At 25.3% G+C, this 25,374-nt stretch overlaps 4 protein-coding genes across 14 annotated transcripts in view; 2 read left to right on the top strand and 2 right to left on the bottom strand.

Moving 5' to 3' along the window:
* The window catches only part of LOC122717520 (spectrin beta chain, non-erythrocytic 5), a 44,818-nt gene extending 26,454 nt beyond the window's left edge, over positions 1 to 18,364 (bottom strand). For 3 of the 5 annotated variants that reach the window (XM_043941677.1, XM_043941679.1, XM_043941678.1), the window contains exons 1-3: positions 5,044 to 5,241; positions 1,533 to 1,783; positions 1,105 to 1,272 (exon numbers count right to left, since the gene is read on the bottom strand). In XM_043941677.1, the coding sequence (XP_043797612.1) occupies positions 1,105 to 1,272; positions 1,533 to 1,783; positions 5,044 to 5,065 (441 nt within the window). In that variant the 5' untranslated portion in view covers positions 5,066 to 5,241. Of the gene's footprint in view, positions 1 to 1,104; positions 1,273 to 1,532; positions 1,784 to 2,304; positions 2,668 to 5,043; positions 5,242 to 18,092 lie in introns of those variants that run through there. The other 2 variants (XM_043941680.1, XM_043941681.1) reach the window with 2 other exon arrangements.
* On the top strand, positions 4,569 to 12,419 carry LOC122717522 (jerky protein homolog-like). Of its 3 annotated transcripts, XM_043941685.1 has the most exons (3): positions 10,941 to 11,026; positions 11,506 to 11,584; positions 11,677 to 12,419. In XM_043941685.1, exon 3 carries the CDS (start codon positions 11,679 to 11,681, stop codon positions 12,417 to 12,419), a length of 741 nt encoding a protein of 246 aa, XP_043797620.1. In that variant the 5' UTR covers positions 10,941 to 11,026; positions 11,506 to 11,584; positions 11,677 to 11,678. The 3 variants fall into 3 exon arrangements, with proteins under 3 accessions (XP_043797618.1, XP_043797620.1, XP_043797621.1); XM_043941683.1 differs by lacking the exons at positions 10,941 to 11,026; positions 11,506 to 11,584 and adding an exon at positions 4,569 to 4,836; XM_043941686.1 differs by lacking the exon at positions 11,506 to 11,584 and having other exon boundaries at positions 10,975 to 11,026.
* A 644-nt stretch (positions 18,365 to 19,008) lies between the features above and the next one.
* Positions 19,009 to 21,292, top strand: LOC122717503 (U3 small nucleolar ribonucleoprotein protein MPP10). The gene is made up of 4 exons (XM_043941640.1): positions 19,009 to 19,180; positions 19,257 to 20,607; positions 20,694 to 20,802; positions 20,885 to 21,292. The coding sequence occupies exons 1-4, from the start codon at positions 19,104 to 19,106 to the stop codon at positions 21,253 to 21,255; spliced, it is 1,908 nt and encodes a 635-aa protein (XP_043797575.1). The 5' UTR covers positions 19,009 to 19,103; the 3' UTR covers positions 21,256 to 21,292.
* Positions 21,293 to 21,614: 322 nt separating this feature from the next.
* The window catches only part of LOC122717474 (aryl hydrocarbon receptor nuclear translocator homolog), a 47,405-nt gene continuing 43,645 nt past the window's right edge, over positions 21,615 to 25,374 (bottom strand). For 4 of the 5 annotated variants that reach the window (XM_043941569.1, XM_043941570.1, XM_043941567.1 and 1 more), the window contains 7 exons: positions 24,900 to 25,091; positions 24,662 to 24,820; positions 24,437 to 24,587; positions 24,043 to 24,200; positions 23,712 to 23,896; positions 23,491 to 23,632; positions 21,615 to 23,400 (listed from right to left, as the gene is read on the bottom strand). In XM_043941569.1, coding sequence (XP_043797504.1) covers positions 23,183 to 23,400; positions 23,491 to 23,632; positions 23,712 to 23,896; positions 24,043 to 24,200; positions 24,437 to 24,587; positions 24,662 to 24,820; positions 24,900 to 25,091 — 1,205 coding nt within the window. In that variant the 3' untranslated portion in view covers positions 21,615 to 23,182. The remainder of the gene's footprint in view (positions 23,401 to 23,490; positions 23,633 to 23,711; positions 23,897 to 24,042; positions 24,201 to 24,436; positions 24,588 to 24,661; positions 24,821 to 24,899; positions 25,092 to 25,374) is intronic. The other variant, XM_043941568.1, reaches the window with a different exon arrangement.

Below are 25,374 nucleotides of genomic sequence, written 5' to 3'. Positions count from 1 at the left end.
TTTTCAAAATTTTGATATATGTTTCTTTCAATTTTATAATAAGTTTAAAATTTAATACTTAATTACTTTTAATCAATTTTTTATCTACAATTATTAATTATTATGTAGTTATAATTACATGTAATAATAATTATTACCTCAATTATTAAAACGGCTAATAGCTTGAATATAACAAAATGATCAAATGAATGCAAATCAGAGATTGGATATAGTTATTTATTAATGTTTAACGAAGAAAAACTTTATTGAAGAAAACTTTGCTTGCGCAACAGCATCCCTTATATAACTTTACAATTGATTATAATGCTAATGTGAAATAAGAGACAATTGTGAAACCGTGAGAATTATTCCTTAATGAATAATTGGATTCATCGATGTAATGAATAAAAATGCCGAAGATTATATCTCCAAAAGAAATTTTTTAATTTTCATTAAAAAGAATATGACAAATCATTTATATTTAAAGAATATGTTGAAATTAAAATAGAAAAAAGAAACTTCAAAGAAATTGATTAACAAATGATTTTTGTTTAATCATACCGAGAATAATAAATCTTATTTATAAAATGAATTGCAAATATTGGAAGAGTATTGAAAAAAATTCATAAAGATATTAATAGCATTTATTAAGACTGAGAATAAGTAAAGAGCAGAGAGAAAACTCTCAGTTCTCCGAAATCGATTATAAAGTATAATTTTCTGTTCTTTCAAGAAATGTGAAATTCAATATTTTAAATTTTCTTAGACATTATTTTTTTTCTCAACTTTAGAAAGTTGTATTTTCTAAATTTCCCTAATTTTACAATTATTCAAGAAATTAGAAACGTAATATATTAGTTTGTATATTATCTAAATCTAAGAAATCTTAGAATGATTATATAAAATTTTAAATCTTTTAAAAAACTTAAATTTTAAAAAAATATAAAATTTTATATCATTTATTTAAAAATATTTTTAAGATTCACGTATGATTATTAATTAATTTAATAATCATATAATGGAAACGAAACGCATATTGATATAATGTCTTGAATACACGTTTGCAATGCGGAAAAATTAATTCTAATTTAAATAATATGTGAGAAAGCAATTAATTAATCCTACCTTTGTATGAAGAAATGCTAGAGATTTGTTCACGTTCTCGATTTTGTGTACTCGCATACGACCATTGTTAGGTTTGGCTAATCGTTCACCAGAGATGATCTCCAACAATTTCAGTAACTTCTTGCCGTCCGCTAGATCCGTGAATAAATCATCTACTTCCATACGTGCCTGCAAAGTGAAAGTAATCGATTCAACGAGTCGCCGGATTCTTTTCTGCGCAGATATTCTAGCGACAACATGAAATAACGTGAGTCATTTTTATAAATATCTTCAATATTATCTAAATATTATTTTTTTCTAATTCTACTAACTAATTTCCAGAACATGAAAAATTATTCATAATTAAAAATATAATATATTCATAAAATAACAAATATAATTTTTTTAACTAGCTAATATTATTAAAATATTTAAAAAAATTATAATACCTTCAATAGAAATGAATTAATCCATTTAGTAAATGTTTTCTTCTGTATATGCAAACGTTCTTCCTGCAAGGCCTTAATACGGCCCTGCTCGAACCTCAACGTATCTTCCCTTTGAGTCATTCTCTTTTGTATACCAGAACCACCCCTGTATTTGTCGATTTTGATCGGTGGATAGCTCGGTATATAATCGAAATTGAAGCTCCTGTTTTGGGGTGCAGCGCCAAGCCCAACGCCGGGCACATACTGCGCCCCTGAAATTAAACATTTTACCAAAATTAGATTTTGAATATAGCATCCTGTTTGAGGATTTAAGAAACACGTGCAGTAAAAATGGAAATTTCTATTTCCATTTCAAAGAGATATTCATAGAAACAGAATATTAGAAAAACTAGGAAAATTTCTAAATTTTTCAATTTTAGATATATTTTAAGACTTTCTTATATCACTTATAATTCTAATATTAATCCTTTTTTTCAATATTAATTTTTTCTAGTTTTTCTTTCTTTATCTATTTCTACTCAAAATTAATTTTAACACAACACAAATATAAATATCAATCATAAATATTTTTGATATATTGATATTGATACTAGGAATTAAATAAATCTCTAATATTACAAAGTATTATATTAATATGTTAGTCATTTATATTATTGCTATCTTAAAAATAAGAAGTTCCTTTATATCAAATATATATTATAAAAAACAAAATATTTCATTTAAGACTAAACTTTAAGACTAAAAATCAAGGAAAACAATTTTATCACTTTACCTCATTCTACAATAGAAAAGCAGTTCTATTAAGATACTAGTTTTTCCACATATGTATACACTAAACAAGCAATTCACATTCGCATACATGTTCATTCGGCTGTTGTTCATTCCTTATAAGACGAAGAAAAATTTATGATACATGCTTGTTCGCTGACGATAGCAACGATAAAGCAGGGACAATAATCTTGTCGAGTCACGAACGCTAGTAAAAAACAAAATGGTTTTACCAGGTAAACGTTATTCGCGCTTGTTCTTTATTTACTTTGCACGCGTTTACTACAATACCGCCCTCTTTTTTCCCTAGTAACCATGTCCACCATTGTACATGGACAACGCGTATTATTAATTTAATTGGCGATTTAATTCATAAATCGCAAAACAAGATTTTTTTTTAAAGTAAAATGATTTAAAATAAAAAGTCGATTATAAATTTAATCATTTTAATTAGTAATTTTAATAAATTTTTAATAATTTTAATTTTAGATTAATTCTTCAATAGTATTTTAGGTTAGGTTATGTAAAACAAATAGTTCATTCCTAAATCACAAATATATGTTAATATTAAAATTTGTTACTAAGAAATTACAATTTTATTTATATATTTTTTAATAATTTTTTGTGGTTATTGATTAAAACTTGAAACTTTGTTTTGATTGTTGATTTATATAAAATTAAAATCGTAAAGAATATTCAAAATTTTAGAACTTTTTAATATTTTTTATTAATTTTATTATTATCTATTAAACCTACTATCTAATAAATTAATATCATAAAAATCAACTGATAATAACTTATCGACCACAAATAAATAATATATCAATAAAATGTATTTTTAATTTTTTCTTCAATAGAATCACAAACCTAATCTTATAAATTTTTCAGCATATAAAACTTGATATAACAATATAATCTTTTAGATTAAATATAGGATGATTAGACAAAAGATTATTTTAGATTATTATGAAGATAAAAACGATTTAATTGAGTCTTTTAAAAACATAGATATCAAAGTTGGATACGTTCAAGTTACAATATATCTTATCGTAATGATATATATCAATAATTCATATTGTCTATTTTATTGAAAAAATTTTTCTGAATAATTTATATTATTTTTTAAGATAAATAAAATGACATTGAAAAATAAAATAATAACGTTGATCATTATTATCTTTTCTACAATTAAATTTTAAAATTGATAATAAAATATATAAAAAATTTTTTTAAAAAAATTTAGCAAAAATATTGTTATTTATTATTTTAAAAGACAAGAAAGAAACGCAAAAGCATATAATATCTGACATGTAAACGAAATTTAACCTAGAACTTCCAGTCTTAGTCATTGAAATCTAACCTAAAATATTCATGAAGATAAATGCAATTAAGATTGTCGTAAATATTTTTTTTTTCAAAGAATTTAATAGAATAAACATTATATATTGAAGAACAAAAGAAAAAAGAAAAATTTAAATGTTTAAGTTTTCAAATGTAGAAAGTAAAGTAGCTACACTAATGGAACAGTAACTTCAGTAGTTAGCTCATGTTTGCGTTGAAAAACGTGCCAATAGACTTTTGCGTGCAAACCGAGAGGGCAATGACAAGAAACTAACATCGTAGATTTGATTAGAGTGCTTAAACCCTTCTCTGTGAAAAGCTGTTCGTTGCGTTTCTAAGCCGCTAGAAACCATGTAACGCGATTGTAACGCGTGCCTGTGTATACGCTTGCAGATTCTTAGAGTAAAATGTCTGCAAACAAAATATACGCGTCGTTTGTGATTTTAAATAAATTTTGTTTCTGAACTGATCAAAAGTTTAAAATATCAAACAAAAAATGTAATTTTTTAGAAATAAATAAGTTATTCATATATTAAATTCTTATTAAATATACTAAATTTTAAATTAACATATAAATATACACAAATAGGTTAGGTAAGAAATGGAATTTGCATGATTATTAAGATTAAAAATAATTTTTAAGATATTTTATAAAGAATTATATAATATAATAAAAAATGGAATTCTTCAAAGTTTATTTTGAAAAAAAATTTAAATTTATAAAAAAAAATTTCAATCTAAATGAAAACAACCTAATGACATATCAATGAAATTTTATAAAATAATTATTTGAAATAGAAATTGAATGTAAATGAAAGGAAACATTTATTACTACAATTTAAGAGTATTGAAAGAAATATTTAATTAAATAATTTTAAAAACATGATTTTTTCTAATATAAATATTTTGATTCGATTCTGATTTAAAGTGAACATAACCAAGTACCGAATTGATTAAATCTAGTCAAATTTCATCAAACTAAACAAACTTTTACTACTTCTATTTAAAAATATTCTTAAAAGTTATTCAAACATTAAAAGATACTCCATCGAAAACATTTGATAGAATCCAGCTACGAATAACCTAAGTCGACGAACGTCTAATCAACAAACGACACTCCTTGAGGTCTAATTACATGGAATGCATGACAGAACATCGATAGATAATCTATCTACGCAGATAATCCCGTATACAGGTACAGTTATTTTCAGATCGCCCTATCTCACATGAATGCTTTGTAATATTTTTTTCAATAAAAGAATTTTAAAATATTTATCTGAATTAATTTATAACTAATATTTTTAATCAAGAATTAATTAAAAATTCAAACATATTTTATTTAAACTCCATGACTTATTAATTCAATTACAAATTGAATAATTACTATTCTAATTTAACATACCGTTATAATAACTGTGTGACATGGCGCTCTTCTTATTTTAATAATCGTCTATCCCCTCTATCCACTGTGTTAACATGACGATTTTATTGAAATATTTTCGTTCGAAAAAATAAGATTTTAATGATAATGATAACAAGTATGAGAGAAATCAAAAACGTTTAAACGTCTACGAATGGCGACACTGAACTGATTCAGCTGTTAGCCCAAGACTACTGACTGTCAGGATTCTTATCGCATATTGCGAGTATGTTGTGTCCACTATTCGTTTATGTAGTAGAAACGAAATATGAGCGTATACATTTTGTATACACATGATACTTTAATCAATTTACAGCATAATACATGAACTTTATCAAAATGTTTAAATTAATATAAGTTAATTATGTATATGCAGTATTATTTTTTTATTATGTACATTATATATATATAGTAACAATTATATCTTTGAATATTAAATATTTATAATATTGAATAATTTATATTATATTCTTTTATATATAATTTTCTAATCAAAATAAATATAAAATATGCTCTTAAATAAAAATAAATCAATTTTGTCTGGTGTAATATGAAATAATAAGTAATAATTTAGTGATAATTTATTTATTGGCTAACATCGTGAATTTTTATGTCTTTTCAAAATTCTAATACGTCTAATAATTGATAATAATGATAATGATAAATTGATATTGATAATATTTTTCTAATATTGTAATTATATATATATATATATAATACATACGATATACGTATAATATAATATATACGATACATTTATGAAATTTAGATATGAATTGTTTTCGAGTTGATTAGATGATCATATAAACTATAATACAATTATGCAGTTGCGCATGGAATATTTTTATAAAGATGCAGACTGTACAATATACATATTAGAATAAAATTTGCATAAATTAATCGATATAAGATCATGATAAAGAAATTAGAACAACTTTTAATGAATGAATTCATGAATGTAGTTTGCATCTTGTTAAGAGTACAAATTTTAAAATTTTTATAATTTTTTATTTGTTATGTTTTAAATTCAATATTATAAAGAAAAACGAATCATTTAAAATGACGAAATCATCTGATGTCATGAGATAAAAATACATTAAGTAAATACACTTTTATAGTATTAACTTGTCGTCACCTTGTGATATAACTGCACAAACATATAGAATTATTAACATGTTCATCAATGTGGCAGAAAATAATTACAAAAATATAAATGTAGATATTAAAGCAAAAAAGTATTCGATTCTCTTAATCATGTGGAATATTTAATATTTATATTTAATATTTATTATGTATGTATTTAGTGCATTTTCTTATTTTTAATATTAGAAAACTTGTTGACATTCATAAATATCTGCTACAGACAAGAACTTTAGAATTCAAAAATGTTTTTAATTGGCTCATCAGCATCTTCAATATTTATCAACATTTGTCTACATTCGTTAACATTTTTAATATTTGCTACTATCAATATTTTCAACAATGAATGTCATTTTTCTATAGTTTTCAACATTATTAATGTTTCAATATCTATCAACATTTTCAATTGTATCAAAATTGAACAATTTCAAATTCTGTATTTCCAGAATTTTCAATATCTTTGATATTTCACTGTAATCGTTATTTTTACAAATAACCTTTCAAATATATTATAATAACCTATAATCTAAATTCCGATTACTGATACCAAATATCAACTAAAAAACATCTTACGTTTAAAAAGTGAACTTGCTGACGTTAAATTATTTCGTATATCAGACGGATTATCTGACAAACTGGTAGTGACATTGATTTATGGATCCATCTTACTACTACTTCTTCTTTTGATAACATTGATGTTGATGAGAAAAAAGAAAAGAGAAGAAATAAAATACATATGAAAAAAAATATTTTCATCGTTAAATTAAGAATTATATTATTTATTTAATTATTACTTATTTATAATATGCATATATTTTTTCAATCATTATTTACTTTCAACTAATCGTTCACACGAAACAGAAAGTAAAACGAAATTCAAGATCTATTATTTTTTTTTCATTTCTCGTAAAAAATTAATTACATTTATAAATTTTAAGGAGAAATTTATGAATTAATTTAAGCTTAATTACTTCCTTCTTGATGTTTATATGCTACATCAATTTTCACTCGAATTAACTTTCATCGTTCAGCTTCGATTGCAATAGACAGTATATGAACTCGTTTATTCGGCCAATGAATAGGAAGTTCGAGGTTTAACCGGAAGTACGCTGCATGCTCCACACCATTATTAGAAAAACATTTCAATGAATTACAATACATTCAAACATAAAAATCGACAGTTTCTTGCAATCGATTGAAAATATAATAAATCTTTAACATAGATTTTTCAATCTCAAAGAGCTTTAGTTATTTAAACTAATAATCAATTTTTAAAATTAGAAAAATAAATACTTTTTTTATGCGTAAAATCCATCTATAAATTCATCCTATTTCCTAAATTCCTAAATTCCATCTATAACTAACTAATTAATACTCGAAATAAATAAATAATTTTTTTTACTTTACAAAGAAAAAATTTCTAAATTATTAATGAATATAAAATAAACAATTGTTAAATAATAATTAAAATCTTAATTATTGAACATTTATATTGTCAAAATTTTAATGAAACCTTATTAACAAGATTATAAAAAATAAAATATATGAAATAGTTAAAAAAAAAAAAAAAGAAAAAAGAAAGAAAAAAAACAAACTAAATGAAAACAAAGCGTTTGACGAACTTAGAACATGGCTGATCATTGCCAGGAAGTACGAAATTGCCCCGGAAATACGGTATATGCAACGATGGGTTGAGAAGACTATGGCAGAGGAGACCAGGTGAAATCTGAACCGTATTATTATCGAGACTCGTCTCAACTCATGTCAGCTCGAAAAGAGACACCAACGTTCTATTGACACTGATAGCTCGTGCAAACATTCATCCGGCGTACTACACGCGTGTACGCGTCAAAGGGAAAAGAAATAAAGGATGTGGCAAGCTTTAGTAAGTTCAAACGATATGACGACATGTCTATATTTGGGCATCAACTAATACCGATATGAACGAGTCACTCCAACAATTTTCTGCTATTCAATAATACTTATTGTCAATTAAATATTTTTTTGACTATGAATTCCGATATTAAATATTATTAAAATCGATAATTAGATTATTTAATAAAATATTCTTATATTCAATTTTTTATTCATAGAATAAGTAAGTTCCATGTTAAGATTAACTATTGAAGAAAGAAAAAAAAAATCCCTAGAATTGAAATAATATATATCATAAATAATGTTATGTATGTGATATAAGAATGATCAAAGTTTATAATTACTTTAATATTCTTTTTAGAGATTTAACTATATATATTAGATTTAACTATATATATAAGATATTAGAAATAAAGAAATAATACTATTATATTTTTTATTCTTTAAAGAGATATGATTATATATATGATATATTAAAATTATTAACATAGAAATTATATATTATTTAAAATTTATATTGTAAGATTGAAAAAAAATTTGATGAATTTTTATTTTATTAATAACAAGATCATAAAATGTTAATTGAATAAAGAATTCAGCGAACTGGAAGAAATATAATCTTTTTTTACAATATACCATATATGTGCCCTTCGTTCACTGGTTAGTATAACAGTTTCTTACCAGAAATGCTTTTTTATTATAGGAAGTATATAAAACTATACTGTTACCGTATAAATGAATTTAAAATACTAAATTATATATTATATTTGAAAATATAATAACAATAAAAAAACATCAATAAAATATTATAAAAAAAACAAATCGAATACATAATCTTTGAATAAATTAAATAATATTATTTAACTCTACTATTCAAGAGAATAACAATAATAACTTAATTAGAACTTGAAGCTGTTTTTGTTTTTGAGAGATAATGATGTTATTTGACATAATTCTATTTTAATTTAGAAATGAAATCAGTTCTTGGAATAACGTTTATGATCTCAATCTTGTATAATATTACTAGCATTGAATCATATAATTACTGATAAGCTAAAAGTGAGAATAAAAATGCAGTGTGATTGCTTTGCTTTGCATAATAGTTTTGAAACGGTGTAACTGATTATTTTTAACATTTAAATCACTAATTAGTCACACTACTAAAGTTATCGAACAATTATTCATATCACTTTTACATAAAATAGTTACTACATAATTTTTTTGTTTTACTAGAAGATAATTTTTTATATATAAAGTAATTACAAAAATAATATAAATGTATTTAATATTTACATAATTGTAAAATGTTTCATCGCAACTAGTACTATACTATAGCTGTACTTTATTTAATCAGTCGACAGTTGTTAATCCAGATGACATCATTAGTTTCTTGGAAATTTGCACATATTGTAGACATTTAATTTTAATTTCATGGTATTATGATGTGCAAGCTTGATAATTGAAAAATGGCGCCGTGATATTTGGTGAAATGACACGAAAAATTATTTTCGATTCATTTTTATTTTCATTCCTTACTTGAGATACAATTTTATTTGAATTTTAAAATTTAAATACTTTAAGAAAAAATCACATACGAAATTGTAACATTTATATATGTAATGATTTATTTATTACGAATTTCATAATCATTCAAATTTTTACTCAATTAAGAAATAAAGATCTCGCCACAGAAAAATACTTATTTTTATTTTACAATAATGGCATAATGAAAAGTAATTATTTTATACGATTTCTCACATCATATCATTAATATTCATCATTAAATAAAAAAAAAAAAGGAAAAAAAAAGCAAATCATATTCAATTCAATAAACGGAATTCATAATAATTTATTTTTGGAAAAGAATTTTATACAAGAATTATATTTGCAAATTACTATATATAGTGAATCATTCGATTTCCTTTACAGATATAATTATAAAGTTATAACTTTCATGTAATAGATTGAATAACAAGTTATATTATATAATTATCTGTATTCTCAATTTTGAAAGACAAAAAAAAAAAAGATTTTTCAAAATCAAAGAATTAAATATTTCATTATTTACATCCATATTTTTATTTATTTTATAAAAATGTAATCTAAATTGAATTTTAAAAAGACATATTTATATTTATTTTTATATTTTATTCAGGTTTATTTTTATATATTGGAATATTTTGTATTCATCCATTGTATTTTTTAATCTCATTATCTTAAATATCTCTCAATTACCTTATTATATATGTATATATAATATATATAATTTATGGATCGACCTATCTATATATTACCGAAAACGTGACTGAATAAAACGTATTATTTTACAGAAAATGACTACTTATGTATCATTTTAATCACTAGCGTCATTGTTAGTTGCATTTCTTATCTACGCAACATCATAGTTTGCGGTGTCTTTTGTAACTTTCGCGTAAACTCCCACGCGCTACATTAGGCCACTTTTCATTCTCTACTTAGACGCACGAATTCACCATGGAATTTACGTTACCAGTATATGAATACAATGGACTGGAATTATTCAGATACTTTTCAAATCTCTCGGCTGATTTGAATTTTAATGAACCTGTCTTTTCGAACAGAAATTGTCACATAATATAAAGAGTCTTTCTTTTTTTGTTAGTGCAAAGCGAATTAAATTAGAATTAAATCAGATTGGACACGATCATAGTAATATATTGAATAATAATAAATATAATAATATTAAAAGATAATAAAAATTTGTAATGCTACATATGAAACACCCAATATTTTAAAATTTTATTCGTTGATTTTCTCTTTAATAGTATATTTTTTATCTATATTTTTAATTATGAATACCAGAGGACGTTGCGAACGAAATATTCTTTTCCTTTTAATCAATGACTAAATAATATTTTGAGTGGGAATTCAAATGTGCTTGCATTATACAAATAATTAAATCTTGCATAAAGTAAGTTTTTATGATTACTATGTTTCATTTTCCTTTGATTTTCATGGACTGATTAATTCAAGCATTTATAATAAGGTTAGATGACATAACCTATAAATGAGAAATTTGTTAATCAATAAAACAATAATTTTAATATTTATTAATAATTATATAAATTCATTAGCAAACATTGATTAAAAGATATACTTTTCTTTTTTTTTAAACATTGAAAAACATATCTTTTTTTTATGATAAATTTATTTTATTTTTTTTTCAGTTATACAATTTATTTATTTTCTCATTAATTCTATTTTTTCAAAAAATAGAAACAATAAGAAAATCATTCAATAGAATAAAAAGAAAATATAAATTTATCAATTTCAATTTTAAAAAAAAATTATAAAATATATATTATAAAAATTTATATATTTTAGTTTTCAATTAATTTCATTGAAATTTACTTTCAAAAATATTTGTTTCTTGGAAAATTATATTTATAGTTGGTCCATCAGATTAATTCTTCATTACATCACAATACTAGTGTGATTAATTAGTATGCAGCAAACAGGAATATTACAAGTAGGTCAATATTATCTATTGTAAGATCATTAAATTATTTCTAGAATATCTATTATACAAACTATATTATTTTTTATATTTGACATTTATAGGCATGTCAGGAAAAAGGAAGAAAGTTACTGTGACCATAGAAAAGAAACTAGAAGCTCTATTCAGAATCGATAAAGGTGAGCCAATGAAAAGTGTTGCTGTTGATTTAGGGGTAGGAACATCTACTGTTTCTGATTGGAAAAAGAATCGAAAGGAAATTGAAGAATTTTGTGCTAAAATGGTTTCTAGAGATAGTTTAGGTAATAGAGGAACAATAAAAAAAGCAAAGAATGTAACATTGGATGATGCACTCTATGTATGGTATATTCAAGAACGTGAAAATGGTATACCAGTGTCAGGACCTATTCTTAGAAAAAAGGCTCTTAGTCTCAATAAAAAGCTAGGTGGTGATCCTACTTTTACAGCAAGTGTAGGATGGTTAGGTAGATGGAAAGCCCGTCATGGAATAAGACTAACCCTTTGCAGTGAAAACTTATTAGAAGATGCAGTTACTAATGACAGTTCAAATCAATTAGTGCTAGAAAATGATATTGTAACTGTGTGTTTGTCCACTGAAGATGAAGAGGACATTCAAAATACTTTTAATGATAAATGTCATCAAAAAATAACACATATAAATCATCTTGAAGCAGCAGAAATGTTAGAAAAACTAATAAACTATTTTGAACAACAAAGTGATATTTTAAAGAATGATTTAGTGACATTAAGAAATTTACGTGATTATGCATCAAAAAAATATTTATTGACTTTAAAAGAAAAAACATCTACTAATTTTATTAAATAATATTTTCAGTGTATGTTTTTAATTAAATGTAAATAAATTGTGTAAATATATATTTTTTTATTTCATTGAGAATTATATATTGAATATTCATCAATCCTCATCAAATATATTTAATTTAATCTTTAATTCAATATAAATTTATTAGTGTTTACTTCAAAATTAAATAACTTATCAAGTTTTATGTTTACTTTTAAGTATTATCTTTAAATCTTTCTTTAAGAAATTTAAATTACTATATTAATATTTATTACAATATGCTATGTAAAATAATAAACAATAATCTTAATTCAAATTCTAACATTTTTTCTCTAAATTAATTCCTTTCAATTCCTTAAGCATTAAATAATAATGAAATAATTATTCAAGTTTCTCTTTATAATTCTTCGCATTTACTAATAAATAATTCGAAAGAAATAATGACTAACAAATAGTTTTATGTGATTGTTATATATCCCTATTGTTGTTCAACCTGTTCAGTTTTTACATAATCGAGTTATTTTCAATCAGTTAACTGATTTATCCCTCTTTTTTTTCTGCTTAACATTATTATAATTATCTAATCAATTTAATTAAGATATAATAATTAAGATTTTGGGGTAAGTACTCTTATTGATTTTTTTTATCGCACATTCTATCATTCATCTAAATCGAATATTAAAACAAGAAAATCTTGATGAAATCAGTGATTGCAATTTCCGCTCTGTCGCTCTGATTCGCTCGACAAATTTCTAAGTCTACCTATGCACCTCTAACGGATCATTGAATTTTAACAAAACTGCATTACGTTTACTACGTGCTGTTGGAAAAACTGCGATCGATGAAATTCACCGTTAGAGAGTATAAAGATATTATAAATTGTATATTCTTTCGAGCGGAAATCGAAACGGATCATTACATCACTGTTATGCGAAAAAAAATGTGTATTACAAAGATATATTTATTTTAACAATCAAAAAAATTTTCTCTGATAATTTTTTAGATTGTTAAAAAAAAAATATCTCTTAAAAATAAGCAAGATATTCAAGACTGATTAAAGATTATTCAATCTTGTATAATATATACAATATATATATATAATATATATATTATATATAAATTATATACAATATATATATAATTTAAATCTATTAAGAATATTTAAGAAATAATATTGTTGCTAAAATTATAAAAAATAAAAAATTATAAAAATATATGAAGTTGTTTACCATAAAATAAGATTATTTATTGATAAGACGAAGAAGAAGTTTTCGAATATATTATAAAGAAACTACTAAATACATTATGAAGATTCTATCAAATTAGAGAAGAAATGACCATCAAATAAAATGAACGGTGAAAAGTGAAATGAAATCCAATTGGTATAATTTTTCTATTTGATTATGGAAAAAAATACATTGAATGATAATGAACTGTTGCGCCATATTGGCTAATGAAATTCGAATGACGTTATTGATCAAAATGATTTTTACGTTCTTATTTAATAAATAATAATAATTTAATTAAATTATGAAAGAAATGTTCTTCAAAAAATAAAAAATAGAATGCAAAAATATATAAATGCAATAAGAAAGTTGGAAAAATCCATGACTATTTAATAATTTTCATTATTCTCTTTGCATTGTTGAGGTTATCTCGAATATACGACCAAGAATAAGCATTGAATAATAATTTCACGCTACTAGGTTACAGATAGCAATGCTACAGTTAACCAATTGAAAACTATTTATTCCTTTATCTTATCGTCATTCCTGCATTAATTATACGGAATCTTAAACGATTTAGACACCTATTTATTTGTTTATTTTTTTGTATCATTTTATCATTTCTTTTACTTTTATATTAAGATTTATATTAAGATTTTTTTACATTATCACATAATAATATATTTCGAAATATTATTTTATTATTACATTTTAATAGAACTATATTTATAATATATCTATTTTAAATAAATTTTATAAGAATATTTTTTTCATAATATTCTTTTTTTCAAAGAATATTTCAAATATTTAAATAAAACAAATATCCTATATATATTTTTTAATTTTGTCTAAATTTAATAATTAATGAAAATTTGTCATTTAACTTTTGAAACATTTTCTATTGTATTGAATAATGATTCCTGTAGTGACGTCAGAGGTGTATAGAAAGTTGACAAGAAAAATCTACATTCCTGCATGCGTTCTGGTAGTTTTACATTCACCATTCGCGCCGTGACCATCTACTAGAGTCTAGAAGAGTCCAACCGCCCCGTATATCCACCAGATAAAACTTTGTTCCTTTATATCGTATTCTGTTAACGCGTTCCGACGGGTCACGTATGGAGAACTTACAACTAATTACGCCAATGAAAGATGTCGTTCAAAATATATGACTAAAATTTATCTCTCGTTTTTATGTTATTTGAATAAAAAAATTGAACTAAACAACTATACGAAAAATAAAAACAATTTGTGAAAGATGATATAAATTTCGAAATCACTAAATCTGAATGAACTAGTACATGTCAAATTATATTCTATTCTATTTTTTTATAGAGAGAAAGCTTATTTTAAAACTTTAAAAATTTAAAGAAATATAAAAATATAATTTTATCTATAAAAAGTTTCAAAAAAAAATTAAAATACAATTTATATTATTAGCTTGAAAAAAATAAGCCACAACTATTCTATATTTCATTATTCGTATATTCTAAATTCCTAGTTTTCTCTAGTTGCATAGTATTTCTCCTACCATCGTGCAATTTGAAATAGATTGATAATAATGACGATATTTGAAACAATAATATAGCATGCAAAAATTTTTTTCTAGTACTTATTTGTAAATGCATGATTGACGGAACGTAGGAATAACGCCTTAAGCCTTGAAGTATGTAACCGAAGTCTTGGGTTATTCGCTCGTCTTGGGTTCCAGGACTTGCCAAGGATCTTTTTCTTTGTCTTTTTCTTTCTCTCTTCTCCTCTTCTTCGCGTCTGCTACACGCGATGAACGAAAAAAATAGAGAGGAAAGGGGACTTTTAGAGCGGTCCAGCAACTCCCCCAGAAAATATGTGCGCCCGCGCGCACATATGAGAAATGTATGTTTCGTTGGTAATACTCTAATATTGTATAGCGATGGGAATGATATACTTGTGTTTCATATGGATTTAATAATTAAAATTGGTTTAAATTAATTATATAATACATTATGTATTACATAAAATACATTATGTAATATATATGAAATTATTGAAATGTAAAAATTACTGTTTGATTTGGAAAGAATTATACATAGAATATACATAGAATATACATAACAATGTATTATACACATTGCTTGTAAATAATTCCTATGTAAAGTCACATAATGATTCATATGATCATGTATCGTTGTTCTTAAGACATTTCATTTTCCATTCCGTTTTTTTTATGTTAAATATTTAATAATTATGTTTTATAAAATTCGGTCATTCAGGAAGTATAACCTTGAAATGACTGAGTCTTTCTTTTCAAAGGAATAAGTGTACAAACTGGACGATATTTAATCTGTGCTTGCATTTGCATAATGAATGTTCAAATCAAGTATTTTTAAATCTATTTTAATCACATCACGCAAATACAATGTTTCGAAAGTAATATTTTTTTATACCTAATAATTTTTTCGATCGATAGTTTATAAATTTCACAATTCTGTTTGAAAATTTGTCATCTATCAATCTATATTGTGTAATAAATTAAATCAATTTTTTTCAAAAATAATACTTCTAAATATTACAAACTATTTTTATTAATATCTTCTTCTATTAAATAATATGATTCCTTTTATAATTCATTTGATTACATAACCTAACATATATTTATATTTTTTATATTTTCATATTTCTATTTTCAATTATATTAAAAACAAATTCATCATATTAATTTTAAATTAAAATTATATCTAACTATCTAAATACTATTTTCCATATTGCATTCCAAACAAATTTACCTACAAAAGGTCAATCCCATCGCTAACTTCACGCATACGACTTTCGCCGCGAGACGCTCATGGAAAGGGACCACTAGTAGAGAGAACGCAAAAAGAACTAATGGTGGGGATAAAGGGAGAGGAGGCAGGAAAAACGACTCTCAGAAAGAGAGGCAATGATAGGGAAGAAGTGAGAAAGAAAGAAAAAACGACATCCATTGAGAATTACGGTATTCGTCGACTAGAGGAACGGACCGATGGTCGAGTGTTGAAGCTTGGAGGGGCTCATTAGAAACTCGAGGCAGTACGATGGCGCGCGCGCGTAATATTATTTCCTCGTGGAACGTAGGGGCTAATGCTGATCAAATGCCGGGTACCGTTCGGGAAAGGATCGAAGTCCGCTCCAATTTCACGTGCAACGACACCAGCGCCCCGTTATGATCGTTTCGCTTGAACACAGAGAACTTGTTCCGACGACATGGGGGGAAAAAGAAAATCTCCACCGGTCTGCACTCCCTTCTATGAATACAAGTCCGCGCGCGCGCGCGTGGTTTTCCAGCTGTCCGTCGAGCGACCTTTACAAACGACCAGTTCTCCTCCGCGAGGAATTCTGACCTCGTAACGGAATGACTGTACACAAACGCACACGTGATAATGCTTTTCAAAGAATAGAGGTATTGGTAATAGAGACATCTTCGGGAAGAAATCAATATCGAGTTTTTCATTATAAAATAAAATCGATTAAATTCAACTTTTAAATTCATGAAACAGAAGGAAATATATGAAAATATCGCAATTAATTTTAATTGTAAAATTACTGATTGAAATTAAATAAAAAAAGATATTTCAAAGCAATAGTTCTTAATTATTTGATATTATTATATCTATATCAATAAAATAAGAAAAAAATAAAATAAAGAAATTAAATTAAATTATATAAAAAAAAAACTTTTGAAAATACTAATTATGATATAAATAGTGTATATCACAATCATTAATATGGAATTACAAGGAAAAATTCTTGAAAGATGAAGTTCAATACGAATGGAATGATGAAACATTTTTGCATGATTTTTAGATATCGAATCCTTTGTTCTGTCTTAAACAGTCTATACATTTTATTTCTAATATTTTTAATCAGTTATTTAATGAAATAATATGAAGAAAACGAAATAAAATAATGATTCTCTACAATATTTAAATTAATAAACAAGAATTAATAAATATATTAAAAAAGTAATGTAAAAAGAATATTCAAAAAAAAAAATTTTTAAATTATTGCGATACTCGTCTTTGCTAATCTCTAAAAAATGAAGGATAATCTTTATAATGCAATAGATTAATTCAATAAGTTCATTCCATAAAGATATGATAAAAAAAAAACTTTAAATAAACAAGAATTTTTGTATACGATGATTTTTTTTTGACGAAACGGATCATTGAATCATTTATATGAAATGTCCCACGTGACCCATCGACCTTTGCGCGCGTAAACTGTGTGTGTCGACTAAACAGTTCAAGGATGATAAACAAATCCGAAACCTTAATTTGGTTAACATGTAACTATAAAATTTTCTTCTTTTCTTTCATTCATTATATGAAATTATTCTTTCTAAGATATGTCTTACAAATATAAATCAAACGGATATGTCGGAATAGATCGTTCAATAAGACACACAGTACGATCAATTGTTTCGTAAAAAGATGATAATTTTTTAAATACAAACCTTTTCGACGTGTATACGAAACTTATCCAAAACGCAAAAACACCTGACGAATCCGTAGGAACACTATGTCAAACACACTTTCTAAACACACTGAATTCACTAAAAAAGCATTTAGTTTTTGTCTTTAGACTTGATATGAAATATAATAAACACACATGCACACGATACGAAAAAAACGCACGCTTCAATTTTGTACTGGCGGTAATGTGAACCGTACCGAGGTCTGCAACAATGCGTTTGCGGCTTCGAACTCCAAGCGGTTCTTCGTCTTAGTTCCCGCCGCCCTTCCACAAGCTGTTCTGAAGTTCCTTCTGGGACTCACCCCACCTCGCTATTCCGGTTGGATCGGCAGCACTTAACAAAGATTGTCGACCAAATCATGCCATCTATGAACAGAGAATAAAATTAGATTTAGTTTTTATTGGCTGATTTGAAAATTTGAATTAAAATTTTTTATTATTTTAATTTAAATTTTTGTGTATTTTATTATATTATTGTTATAAAAAATTTCAAAAATATAATAATTATAAATAATATTTTATATAAATCTATAATTTTATAATTCTATATTCATGATTAAATTTTAATGGAATTCAAATAATATTTTTAAGAATAAATAATTTAAATAATTTATTATTATTTTTATAAATCTTAACAAGAATTTTTTATTTTCATAAATATATTTTCTAATATTTTTAATTTAAAATTATTAATAAATATATATTTTATCACGCAAAATCCAAAATTGATTTAATTTGTGCTAATATTTATTTTGAATGTTAAATCTATATTTCATTTTATATTAAGAAATTAACGATTATTAATAATATATTCAATGAAAGATAATTAAATATCAATCAATGGTATTCATTAATAATTATTGATACACCATAAATATATATATATATTATAACATAACCACAATTAATGCTAACTTCTTCGCAAAGGAGAACATAACCTATCAATTAAATATTTTTTTGTTCAATTCAAAAATAAATGTAAATATATAATATGGCAGATGTAGAAATACTTAATAGTGTTATAAATACAATTGATCATAATACTAAAAAACCAGAACAATTTTTAAGGTAAATATATTTTCAATATTTTTTTATTCTAACCTATATTATTATAAAATAATAACAATAATAATTTTATCTATAGCATACAAAATGAAGTTGCTGTTGATTTTAAAAATTCTCTAAAGCGTTTATATGATTTTACAAAATTAGAAACACAAAGAAACACAAATGCTTTACCAGAACTTGTTACAGAAGGTTTTGATGAAGAACAAATCTGGCAGCAAATTGAATTGCAGAATGAAGGTGAACTTGATTATTTAATTGGAGGTGTTTCTAAATCTTTAGCTGAAAATAAAAAATTGACAATTAGTATAATAAAATCTAAATCTGTATATAATAGTGAAGAAGATTTATCAGAAAAAGAAGAAAAAATAGTAGAAGAAGAAACATCTGAGGATGATGAGGAATTTAAAAGTAATTTAAAAAAACAAAAGAAGGATATAAGAAAAAGAAAAAAAAAATCATCAATAGTAGATGACAAGTTCTTTAAATTAGAAGAACTGGACGAATATTTAACAAAAGAGGAAAAGAAAGAGAAACAAAATGAAAAAAATGAGGAAAAATCTGATGATGAATCTGTAGATTTATTCAATGATCTTTCTGATAATGATGATAAAACCGAAGAAGCAAAATTATTGAAATATGCAGACTTTTTTGATAGTCCAGAAAGTGAAGATGAGAATCCTAATAATTCTATGCAACATAAAGAAACAAATGATGAAGAATTAGAGGAAAATGAATTAATAGATGATAATGAATTACTGGAATCACTAGATAGTGATTCAAATGATGAAATAGATATTGATAATGAAATGGAAGAAAAAAGATCTTCCAAAAAGAAAGTTACATTTAATCTTACAAATGATTCTGATGAAACGGATAGTTTAGAAAATAAAAATATCAATAAAAATGTTGATGTAGAAATTAAATCTTCTTTAGAAATGCGACAAGAGAGATTAAAAAATAAAATTGGAAAATTAGAAGAAGAAGCTCTTGCAGAGAAACCTTGGCAATTGAAGGGTGAAGTTAGTGCATCAAATAGACCACAGAATTCTTTACTAGAAGAATTCGTGGAATTTGATATTACAACTAGACCTCCACCTGTGATTACTGAACAAACAACACTTAAATTAGAAGATATAATTAAGCAAAGGATAAAGGACAAAGCTTGGGATGATGTTCAAAAAAAATTCAAACCAGTTGAAACTCCTTTAGAATACAAGAAAAAGTTGATTTTGAATCAAGAAAAAAGTAAAGAAAGTTTATCTCAAGTTTATGAAAATGAGTATCTCAAACAGAAGGAAGCTTTAAATCCAGATAATACTGAAAAGGAAGAAGAAGAACCAAAATTGCATACGGAAATTCGCGAAATGATGCATTCCGTGTTTTCCAAGTTAGATGCTTTGTCTAATTTCCATTATACACCAAAACAGGTATAACTATTATTAAAAGAAAAATTCTTTTATATGGCAATTTTTTATATTTTTATTAATAATTAATATTGCATTTTTTTTTTTAGGTTCAACCAGAGATTAAAATTATTAATAATATGCCTGCAATTAATATGGAAGAAGTAGCCCCAATCGGAATGAGTGATGCTGCCTTATTAGCTCCAGAAGAAATTAAAGGTATGTTTAATAAAAAGAATCGAATAATAAATTTAAATATACATATTTATATAAAATTTAATTATATTTTTTATTTTTTCAGCGAAACCGCGAGGCGATTTGATTGGTAAAGCAGAAAGAACTAAAACGGATATGAAACGTGAACGAAGACGTAAAAAGATGAGACAACGTGCGCGGCAACAAGCTATAGAGAAAAAGGAGAAATTGAATGCAATCAAACCGGGTATTGCTAAGAAATATAAGAAAGAAAAGACGACAGAATTGGCAAAAAAATTAAGTAAAAATCGAAATATTATAAGAATGGACGAGTCAAGTTTCAAAGCTCCGAAAACTTCGACAGCCTTTTTCACTCAACTACAAGATGAAGTGAAAAGTCACATTAAAGCAAAAATTAATACAGATACTAAGAAAAAACAAAAGAATATTCTATCTGCAAAAAAATTAAAATTATAATTTTTGTACAAATATTTAAATACAAATTAAAGATATTGTATAATTGATATTTAATTTCTTGCAACCTATTCTTTTTTTCATTACATAAAATGTAATAAGTAAATAAGTTCATTTTATACAGATTTTTTCTTTAAAACAAAGATACTTTTTATAACATATTTTTAATAAAAATGAGAAAAGAATAATCTTAATATTAAAAAGGAGAAAGGATTATAGAATGCTTCACAAGTATGTTTTGAAGTTTAATCAATTAATTGTGTTATACATATTGATGCCTTCGTCGACTTCAATATGTTAATTATTGTCAGTAATCGTAGCTACTTTCGACAAAGGATGATTAAAAAGAATTATATGTGTAATGTAAATTTTTATATATATTAGTGACAAATGTTCCCAATTCATCATGATATGCTGCAACTGTTCTTTCGTTCTACTTAATAAGAATTTGCTAAACATGTACATCTACAATGCACTAAATCACACGCGGTTACTTATAAATGCAATTATGCTTTTGTATGTGTAACATTATCTATATTTTCTTTAGAAATATCTAAAAATGGTGTTTGCCTTTTTTGTTTGCACAGAGAAGCAAAGTGGATTACATATAACTTTTTGTACATTATTGTTGTTGGTGAATTCAAACAATGTTTTTCGTTCAGCGTCGATTTTGACGATTGCACTATTTATAATTACAAAGATCTAAAATAAAATAACTAAGCTAATCTTAAAAATCTAATCATAAGCTGGTATTAAAATTACCATGATTTATGTTTAAGTTTGATTAAGAAATTTTTAAAAATACTTTGTTTTATTTTTGTTTTTTTCTTATCATTTGAATGTATTTTTCTAAATGTTTATCGAAATATGCTAGTTTCCTCTCTGAAATAAAATCGCTACGTAAAAAAGGAGAGAAATTACTCTCTATTACTTATTAATAAGCACAGATGAGGCGTTAAAATTCTATAAAAATGTAAAGTAATAATAATCATACAAAATACATATAATCCGATACATTTTCATTTGAAATCTTAATGAAAAATCACTTTTTCTTAAACAATTACAAATCTTACACGCATTTTTTGCCTTTTCTTTTTTATCCAAAATTTTATACATATACTTACATTCATTTAACAACAATTCAATGAAACTTCATATGAAACTCTCTATTATCTTCGTTCTATCGTTCTTGAAACTTCATATACAATTTAAATATAACTTACGTTACTATAATTGCATTTTTTTTTTTTAACAGTGAGAAGAGTTAAAAAGTCGTTTCTTAATTTACACTGTCTTTTTTTAAATTGTTTTTTCTATTTTAAAATTAAATCAATAGAAAAAAATGATAAAAAAAAGAATTTTACAATCATTCGTTCAATACTAATCTATATTTTAATTACAAGAAAAAAAAAGAGAAAAATTTAAAAATATAAATTAATTAATTTCCTGTTGAAAATGATTTTATTCTGTTATTTGTCATATCAAATGCTAAAAACCTCATATTTCGTTAAAAGCTTTCTAAATTTCATCAAATGATCCATCTGTGCGTATTATAAGTTTCCACTTTATATATTCTACTTTTTAAATAGAACATTTAATGGCACTTTCGCAAAATGATATTCACGAATTTTGAATAATTTAATTGCGCAAACTTTGATACGGTTATTAAAATCGTACTGTAAACCAATAAAATAGAAACTTCTCGCAAAACGGAAGCACTCATAAATTAATTATAAAAGTCAGATGAATCTATGGTAAATTAGTCAATTCAATTAAAGTTTATGTGTGAGATGCTCTGATTGGCGAATTCTCATATCACCATTAAATGCTGAAGTAAGAGTGATTTACGAAACAATCCTTTTATCAATGAAATTCGAACCTTAAAGCTCTTTTAAGGTAGATGTTTATCTTCCATATTATTTTGTTGTCGCTACTCGAAATTAGTATTAAACATATTTAATTCCTCGAAACCAGATGCTCCACCTTGATCTTGTAGCATCTGTAACATATCTGATAATTCTTGAGGTTGCGTGCCAGGTCCACCTTGAGAAGGATGAGGTTGTTGTGCTTGTCCAGTCACTTGAGGATTTGATTGTCCACCGTCTTGTTGAGGCGTTTGATGTTGCTGGCTTTGCCATCCCCACATGCCTAAAAAATTATTTATTTTTTTATTCTTATTGTTAAGATTAAATAAAACGAATATTTAGATAAATAATTTTTTATTTAAATTAAAATTACCAGGGTTATTAGGTACTGTTGTGACTGCATGATATTGCGTAGCCGGTGTTCTAGCACCGCTACTTAATTGAGTATAAGTTGGTCCATTTGGTGACCTCGAAGGACTTAATTGATTGTACTGATATCCTTCTGTTACAGGTTGCTAATATAATAAATAATATTATAAAGTCATTTTCCATAATATTTTTTAAACATAATTTAGATTATTATTATATATTTACCTGTCTTCCAATAGCCCATGCTTGTTGTACTGGAGTTGGCGATGTATTAGCTGGTTTTTGAATTCTACTTAAAACTGATGAAGATGCACTTTGCTGACCAGGTGAGCCGTAAGCTATAGGCGATTGTGTTGTTTCATATCCCTGATAAACATTTTGTGTACTGGACGGCCTAGGCTGCTGGGGACCTAATGAATTTATGATTATATTAATGTAATATAATTGTAAACTTAATAATAATAACAGTAATGACAAAAAATATAAAATTTACCACATTATTATTACATTGTATAATATTTTGTATATTATTAGTTTAATGTATTAAATAATTTACCAGCTGTAGCAACAGTTGCTGGATGTTGCATCATATGATGCCCAGAATAAAGAGGATCCCTAGCAGGATGTCTTTGAAGGGAATAATCCAAACCAGGTTGTCCATAAGCAGGTACAGCTTCATTTTCTGTCTGACCATCACTACCAGGATGGAATGACCTTGAAATCAAAATGATACAAATGATTTGATTTATTATTTTCGCTTTTTATTTAACACGATCACAATTCTTCAAATCATACATGATATAGAAAAATTTTAATTTTTATAAAATTTAATAAAGAAAATAAGTAAGAAAAATAAGGATGAAGTGGTCGTGTTAAAATTGAAGAATACATCTGCATAATACAAAATAAAAGAAATAAACTATTTAATATCCGGTATAACGGATTCATACTTGGCATGTGTATTTGTGCAGACGATATATTCAACGTCATCATTGTACGGATTTAAAAATGCAAATGCAGACGTCCTTAACCATACCCAGTCACGATTTTTGGCTCGAAATCTATACATTACAGACACCACTTGTCCTTTCAGCTTTAATACTGTAACAATAGATACCTATTAACAATAAGGAACATGCGTACAATTAATTTTCATTCTTTTGAGAAATTTTTACCTTGTTCGAAACTTTCTCGCATATGCGTTAAATCCTCAGGATGAAAGAATTCGTAGCACGGATGACCTAAGAGCTCGGAAGGTGTGTACCCTAAAATTCCTCCGACTCTTTGGTCTACAAAGGTAAATTTACCTTCTGCTGAATGACGTGAAATAAATTCTGAAACATCAGAGAATGAGAATTAATTAATCTTGATTTAAAATATTCTTGTTTGATAATGAGGACACTTCATACTTACCGTTATTGCTATTTGAACCCGCTAAATCGCTACTATTTGGCGTGCTAGTGACCTGTAGTCGCCCAATGGCAACCAGACAGCAGTGACTGCTAACATTCTCGTCTGTAACTACACCATCAGGTCCAACTGGAACACCGGCAGCCTCTCTATCAGCTAGTCCCATACCTGGTACACATGGGGGAACAAAATCACCTACAGCGTAAAACGATAAATCAGTCCATGGTTCCTCATAATCGATAAATGATTATGATTTACATGCTGCTATATATATGGTATTTAAGATGGATGGAATCGGAACATTGATAATTATTCTACTTCAATATTAATTAGCAATATTTTTTCAAATTTTACATCAGATAATTTTATAGACAATTTCTATCCATCTTGAAATTATCTTAATTCTTTAAATATAAATTCTCTGAAAAATTTTCCTTAAAATAGTATTTCGAAGCGCTCGATGGCGATGGAATAATAA

Source organism: Apis laboriosa, unplaced genomic scaffold (assembly GCF_014066325.1).
Source record: "Apis laboriosa isolate Shangri-la unplaced genomic scaffold, ASM1406632v1 scaffold5213_cov150, whole genome shotgun sequence".
Lineage (NCBI taxonomy): Eukaryota > Metazoa > Arthropoda > Insecta > Hymenoptera > Apidae > Apis > Apis laboriosa.
Note: the sequence above shows the minus strand (reverse complement) of the source record. Positions and strands in the feature narration are given on the sequence as shown.